The sequence below is a fragment of the Pundamilia nyererei genome, unplaced genomic scaffold (genome assembly GCF_000239375.1).
Source record: "Pundamilia nyererei isolate P.nyererei 1_Seehausen unplaced genomic scaffold, PunNye1.0 scaffold00022, whole genome shotgun sequence".
Taxonomy (NCBI): domain Eukaryota; kingdom Metazoa; phylum Chordata; class Actinopteri; order Cichliformes; family Cichlidae; genus Pundamilia; species Pundamilia nyererei.
In genome coordinates this window covers 399,348-406,921 of record NW_005187423.1, presented here as the reverse complement: position 1 = coordinate 406,921, position 7,574 = coordinate 399,348, and the positions used below count along the sequence as shown (strand labels likewise).

The 7,574-nt window shown below is 40.0% G+C and overlaps 1 protein-coding gene across 1 annotated transcript; it reads left to right on the top strand.

Annotated features, from left to right (window-relative positions):
* The first annotated feature begins 2,454 nt into the window (after positions 1–2,454).
* Positions 2,455–7,328, top strand: helt (helt bHLH transcription factor). The gene is made up of 4 exons (XM_013909249.1): positions 2,455–2,583; positions 6,264–6,368; positions 6,526–6,622; positions 6,850–7,328. Exons 1-4 carry the CDS (start codon positions 2,455–2,457, stop codon positions 7,323–7,325), a joined length of 807 nt encoding a protein of 268 aa, XP_013764703.1. The 3' UTR covers positions 7,326–7,328.
* Positions 7,329–7,574: the final 246 nt, after the last annotated feature.

Genomic DNA, 7,574 nt, shown 5'->3' with positions numbered 1-7,574 from the left:
TGGTCTATAATTTAAAAATGATTGACATCTCTTGCTTATTAAATTCACAGTCACAAGGGGCTGGAGCTTATCCAAGCTGTCATACGTGGCAGGCAGGGTGTACTCTGGACAGGTCAGGGCTAACACGTGGAGCCAATCATTCAGCTTCAGATTCATATCTGAAGTCAATTTTGAGTCACTGGTTAACATGTTTCGACTCTGGGAGTTTAAAAAACACAGGACCTTCTTACTGAGAGGCAAAAGTGCTCTTATCAAGAAACCTGATCCTCCTCCCCTTAGACAACCTGCAACAGGAAACTGAAAGTCATTTGACAAACATTATAATTTAACATTATGGTGACATAAAAGCACATTTTAAGACAGCTATGATGACAGAAATCCATAAAGGCAATGAACCAACCCAAAGACTGGAAAAACAGCAACAGCAATAAAAAAGGGTGCACACTCTGAAACAGAGAATCAATAATGCTCGCTATGAAGTCACTGGCAGTCTGTTATATCACCACCAGAGAGGTTAAAGGTGACCTGTTTCCCTCACCTACATCGTATCCACCTCTGATAACTCTGGCTTTACAAACAGCACCAAGTTCTACAAAGTAAACAAGCATACTGTCAAATTTTTACCAACTACAGTTTAGAGATAAGCATTTACATTACATATGTACTCATATGCTGCATTTCACACTACTACAAGCCACTATCTGAAAGGGAAAAATACTACCTTTTTCACAGCTGTATGCACTTGTTAAATTTAGACCTTAGCCAATAAACAACTTAAACTCCAAACAATTATGGGAACCATTATGTAATCTTTCTATTTTGGATACGACGTTCACATCCAATTTTCTGTGAGATTTGCAGCTTTGGGAATTGGAAAGCCTCTTTAAGATGACTTTAGTATTTTTAAACTACAGCAAATTTAAACTTTTATGAAACTTTAAAAAATATATATACTAGAGGTGGACTGAATTATAATATCTCTAACACTGTATTGCTAAAATTCTTGTTGACCGTTGATCCTGAGGTCCCCCACCAGAGTACTTCACTTTTTTTTGGTCCACTTAAATGTTTCAAATCATCAAACAAACTCTAATATTAGAAAAAGATAACCCAAGTAAATACTAAATGCAACTTTGTATTTAGTATTTACATTCAGAGAAGTTTACAATTCACCAAAAGTCACCCTTTCCGTTTCTTCATTAGGTTTATCTGCAAACACCACACAGCTAACTTACCCCATTGAACTCTCATGGACTTGTTTGAGTGCTTGACAAAAAACAAAACAAAACAAAGAAACCCAATCCCAAATCTAAGTCAATATTTTCAAATGATTTAAGATGAATGCCTTTGAGAAGTCTAGTTATTTTCTTTTCAGACTACCATATATGACATATAACTTTATGACTATATAACTTCTTTTAAAGAGTTTTTCCTGGTAGTGGAAAGCATCTATCACATACCACAGTAACCTGGAGCACTATAATATTGTTTATTTGTCTTTAAAAGAAAGCATAATGAACAGCGTCTCTGCATAAAGATCCTGGCCACTGCATTTCCCGGATTGTAACACAAGAGGGAGCGCTTTTGCCATTAGAGCAGCTATTATTCCTGTTGTTGAGTATTTAATCACAAGCCTCCTTTAAAGGATCTAAATTCTCTCTGACAAAATTACAATATAATTTGTTGTGGAGAAAATGTGTTTATTGTAAGTTTCTTGTGGCTCAGTAGTAATGTAAGACTTCTGTAACTGCTGATCAGAAACATGCTGTTCAGCAGGAGATATCTGCAGAACGACATGGAAAGATAAACTGGCGGTGTAAACGCTAAACGTTGCCACACGTTTACGTTTTGAGTCTTCGTTTTAAAAGTCAAGAAGTTACCCCAGAGTCTGATAAGTCTGCCTTCCTTTCTAATTTATGAAAAAAGAAATCAATGAATCACAGTTAGGAAGAAGGAAGAGCTCTGTGATGATGATGATGATGATGACTATGTGGGACTTTAAATATGGGCGATGTGTCTTTCTGGTCTTTGTCAGTATCAACGGAAGGCCCTTCAGAGAGAGTTGGACTAGATTTGGACTGCATCGCTCTGAGACAAGATGTCCTCAACTTTATATATTACAGTCCCAGATGCTTGTCTTGTGTTAATATGACTTAAGTGTTAAAAACTTTAAAGAGTGTAATGATAGTCAAGGTTTCTCCTAATCGAAACTCAGGTCAAAGTATAAAAGACTGTAATTTAGAGGTATGTGAATGTTTGTATTTTATGAAACGTTCACACATATTTCTGCAGATTTCTTTGCTACTCTATGATTAAATAGCATTTTTCTGACAAAGGCCCAGATATTACTTTGGGAATAGTCTGAATTTAAACGGACAAGCTTCCTTCTCTAGCTTTAACGGCTTAAATAGTTCCAGTCTTCGTTTTTCAAAGGGGCCCTGAAGCTGCTTAACCATGCAGTCTGAACTCAGCTTAGATCATTTCCACGGGCTCATTGGGGACCGTGTGAACTGCTGCAGTTCAGGCGGAGGGTGGCGCACCAAGCCAAAGGATTGTGTCTGGGACCCTCAGAGGTCACCACGGGTCAGAGCGCAGCGCCTGACAACACGGTCCACAGCGGCTACTGCTGCACACTGAGCCGCTGTTAGGCTTCGTGACTGGAGGCTTGTTTATGGTGTTTCAGTGTTTTTTTTTTTTTATCTCGCAGCGATGCCATTTGCAATAAAATAAAAAAATAGATTATTATGATTAGAAAATAACCTAAAATGCAAAGATTGCACCAGACTCCCACAGGCATACTTGTCAGTCATCTTAAAAACAGATCCTCTGGGTGAATATTATTCTTTTATGTGCAAACTGGAGCTTTGAACAGACAACAGAAACCATTTGAACATCCACACTGAATTTCCTTAGCAGCCCGCTGATATAACTGTACAAAAAAGTTAATTTGAGCAAGAAAAAACTGATCATGCACACATGAGCTACATATAACATTATCATACAAAAAGAGTCTTAATCATCTGATTTATGTTCAGATCTTGTTGATCTACTTTTGCATGTAAAGTAAAACTAAAAAAAATGGATTTAACATGAGCGATGTGTCCTGTTAGGAATACTATAGGCTCACTTTAAACATACACTATTACACTATTATTAAATATATACAATAAATTTATTAAAATGTTCACAAAGAGAATTCACATGTGATTTATATTCAGTTTGCTGTGTTACATTTTCGCTAAGATCTCTTAAATGTCATTTTATACCACTTGCCATTTTGTGCCATTTTAGGGGAACAGAGTGATATTTAAATGCATATTTATTCATATGCGCTCTTGTGTCAAAAGTCCGCATTAGAGTTTATTTCTCAGTAAATTGAATTAAATTAGCTAATACAAAAGTAATCTACACATTTATGCTGTTTTTTTAATGCCGTAAGAACTTTTTCTTTCTGTGGTGTTCAACAGGTGCTTGCTTTGCGACTGAATGCAAGTGCGCACGAGATAAATCAGCCCAGAAAGCGCGATTCTGTGCCCAGTGAGTGTACAGACTCTGCAGCAGTTTGATTTCATTCAAAGTAGATTGTTTAATATGCTCTAAAAAAGATAGTAATGCTTTTGCTCCTGAACAAACTAAAAGTTAAGCAGTTAATATGCTGCAAAAATGTTACAGAAGCTGAGAAAGAAGGAGAAAAGGTGTGATAAAAGCTGACAGATGAGTGATTTCATTGTCAAGGCACAAAAAACTATTAATATATATCCCATTTATTAAAACATTCGAAGTTTTACCAACAATAATTATCTGAATATGAAATACATTTAATGGATCACTACGAAACAAAAACCGTTAGGCTGAGAAACCCCGACTCACGAGTTGGTTTCCTTCTGACGCAACTCTGCCGTTTAAAGTCTGACAGCAAAAACTTCCAGTATTTAATTCAGTTTCTTTTACAAAAGCAACAGCGCACAAGTCCCACAATATTTCAAAGGACAAACACATAAAAAAAGTGTTAAAAACTCCACACTCAAGTAATTGGATTTTATGCCCCCGTCCCGCACGCTCGCGCCTTTCTCTCCATGGTGCTCTAAAAACTCTCCAAAAGCTTCAGATGTCTTGTGAGCTTTTCTTTCTCGATCTCGGCCGCTTTTAATTCGTCGACATCGCTCACAGGATCAAATATATCCAAGCACAGTGAAAGTTTCGAGATTAAAACGTTCTCATTGGAAGAAAAAAAAAAAGGAGCTGGATCAAACTGTTTTGGCGCATGAGAGCACTTTGAATCTGTGAGAAGGAGCGCACACAATAAATCTGTTGTTAACCTTGCTGTGAAAATATGTTTGAAGAAAACAGCCAATTGTTGTATGAAATGTATTCAAGTATAAAATAATGCCCTTTGTTTGGGAGAAAAACTTCAGCAATGTGAGGGTACAAAAGTCCCCTGTGGCATTTACCAGCACCCTTTGTGCTGTTTGCGCTTTGGCGTCTCCACTTGGCGCATTACCCAGGCCCCTTTAAACGCGATTGTTTCTTTCTTTCTAATGACATTTACCGGATCAAAACATGCTGTTAATTCGATCAGAAAGCTTCACCCTTCATAACAATGGCAGTATAATTTCTCCCAAAGTTTGTTAAGTTGACCGAAATTAGGCAAATGAATAGGGGTCTCCAGGCTACCCATCTTGCAGGTGACGGGGAATAATGCGCGTTCACACCAGCTGCATTCTTCTTTATTTCTCCCTTTCTTTCACAGCATTATTAAAATTTAGGCCAATGAAACTATTCATTCGAGTGAATAGACATTTTCTTATAGGATAATAGGATACAAATTGAGCCTCTCCAAAGAGTCTCCAGTGGTGGGTAACCCTCGTGTGCCAGAGGCTGCTGGAGACGCTGGCCTTGACGCGGACGACGCTCGTGTGCCAGGGCTAATCACACACCTGCCGAGGAGTCCAACAAAATAAAGAATGTAAACAAAAAGCTTGCCATCTCTCATAAAAGATGGACGTGTCACCAAGTCGTGTGAGAAGCGCCGGGAACAAACGGGGGGACTCCGTCTCCAAAAGATCTCCCCTGAACTTGGCGGAACAGCCTATTAAAGGCTTACTTAATTACTCTAATGACACTGGACAGGCCTTAAAACTCGGACCGGGCTTGGATGAGAGTTAAGATCGCTTGCTGGGATTTGTAAACAGGCGATCGTGTGAGAAACGCGAGTTGGAAGAAAAAGCGATTCTTTTTTTCGCCGGCTTTGTTTTCAGTGCGCACAGTGCGCCCCGCCGGATCAGCCGATCCCAGCGCTCAGTTCTTATTTCCCGCCTGGGTTGTTACTATGCAAATAATATTCCAAAAGTAATCACGTGTCTTTTGAACAGCCACGTGGATTAACAAAGCAGGTTTGCCCCCCTGCTAGCCTATGGCTTTAGATTTTTACTATTTCTTTAACTGATCCTAAATGCACACATTTACCCAATGCATGTCTCTAATCCCATGGAATAATTTACACCATGAATGCGACAGTCCCTTGGATGGATCCTTTATAAAGGACAGCTTTCTGCTCAAACCTCAGTCTTCTCCTTCACCTTCCAGACCAGGACATCTCTACAGCTTCGAGCTAAATTCATTTTTAAGACGTTTATCAGGGATTCGTTGATGGCATCTAAAATGAAAGACAGGAAGGTATGCGCTCCCTGTGCGCTCGGCATTTTGAGGACAGAAATAATTTGGAAACTGGCACTTTTAAAGACTTTTGAGTACACTGTTGGAATTATTTGCTTCTCTATATAGCCTACAGCTAAAAGTGTAAAACTGCTATCTTCCGGACTTTTCACTTTAGAGGAGTAAAACGTTTTTGTGCATCTCCATGTGGCGCGCATTAAAGAGAAGCCTAACTTCTGTTGAGGTGAAAGACCATATTATGCAGTTCGGCAGTATCTGGTGGCAGCAGTGTGAACACATTTATCACAAACCTTTATAATCTGTTACACTCGTTAAACGATAGTCAGAGTATCGTTTACTTGTCTCAGAGATAACGAATTTGTCCAGAGCGCAGGTGGCCGCTGCGCGCTCCTGGAGCAGCACAGCGCGCGACGCGCAAAACCCGCCAGGATTTGTAGCTCTTCTTAGGATCTCTTCCACATTATTTCGTATTATTTTGAAAATTGTGGGATTTCCATTCTAAAAAAAATTAGCTTGTTTAGGACAGTAAGAGGGCGGCAATACAACGATTCCGTTTACTCATGATATCTCTTTCCCTGTTTTCACAGAGAACTCCAATCTCCCACAAAGTCATCGAGAAAAGAAGACGGGACCGCATTAATCGTTGCCTGAACGAACTGGGAAAAACAGTTCCAATGGCGTTGGCTAAACAGGTACTGTGAAATGTATCGCATATTTATTGTTGACTAGCTTTATTGTATAACATCTAAAATGACAAATAAAAAAGTTAATAGGGCAGTCCAGTCTTCTATATATGTAAACATTTTAAAATGTTTTTAAAAATAATTTTAACGATTCATTTTTTCTCAGAATTCTGGAAAACTAGAGAAAGCTGAAATCTTGGAGATGACGGTCCAGTACCTGCGAGCGCTCCACTCAGCGGACTTTCCCCGCGGGAGAGAGAAAGGTCAGTGAAGTCTTGTACTTTACGCATGACATTGCCATCGTCCTCTCAGCTAAGTTAATAGCTTCAAACGTGCTGGTCGTGTAAAATTTGGCAGACTTTTTTTTTTTAATGTATGTTTCACCGCATGCCCAGTTTTACGCACCAGAATGAGCCACAAAAACCACGAAGTGGTTGTTCAACATGTCACCCGCAGGGTTCTAACCAGCACTTATTTTGGCTAATTTCAGGCGAACTACTTGCTGAATTTGCAAACTACTTCCACTACGGATACCACGAGTGTATGAAGAACTTGGTGCACTACCTGACCACAGAGGATAGAGCTGAAACCAAAGACATCAAGTACGCAAGGATCCTCGCCTTTTTACAATCAAAGTCCCGTGTGGTCACCGAGCCTGTGTTCGGCTCTGTCGGCGCGATGCCAGAACCGTCTGAATATCTCAGCCAGCTGCATTCCTCCCCGGAGCACCAAAACCACAGCCCCAGTGACTCCGTGTACCAACAGAGTCCACCGGGACACTTCTCGTGGCACAGCTCAGCCCGCAGTCCAGGCATCTCATACCCAACAGTGCCACTCTCTGCCCACACACAACAGCACGGTGGATACTTGTCGCCGGTACCGGGACTCGATCACCACTATTTCAACTTCATCGGGCACACGCACGCAAATACGTTTAGTTTGCACAATGCGCAACACGCCATGTAAATAGCCCTGTTTTATGTTTTTTATTTATGCATATGGATCATGTACATGTTGTGAATAAATAGAGTATTTCTGCCTAAAATACTGCTTGTTTTGTTATCATTACACTTACATTAGGTGAGCAAGAGGGCCCAAATCTCCGAATAAAGCAACACACACACACACACACACACACACACACACACACACACACACACACACACACACACACAGAGAGACATAGCAGGATAAACCACAACTCTGGGAAAAGAC

Coding starts and splice junctions, on each gene's coding strand:
- helt (XM_013909249.1), top strand. CDS start 2,455: ATGCAGTCTGAACTCAGCTTAGATCATTTCCACGGGCTCATTGGGGAC. Junction 2,584..6,263: donor ACCCTCAGAGGTCACCACGG/GTCAGAGCGCAG, acceptor CTGTTTTCACAG/AGAACTCCAATCTCCCACAA. Junction 6,369..6,525: donor CAATGGCGTTGGCTAAACAG/GTACTGTGAAAT, acceptor ATTTTTTCTCAG/AATTCTGGAAAACTAGAGAA.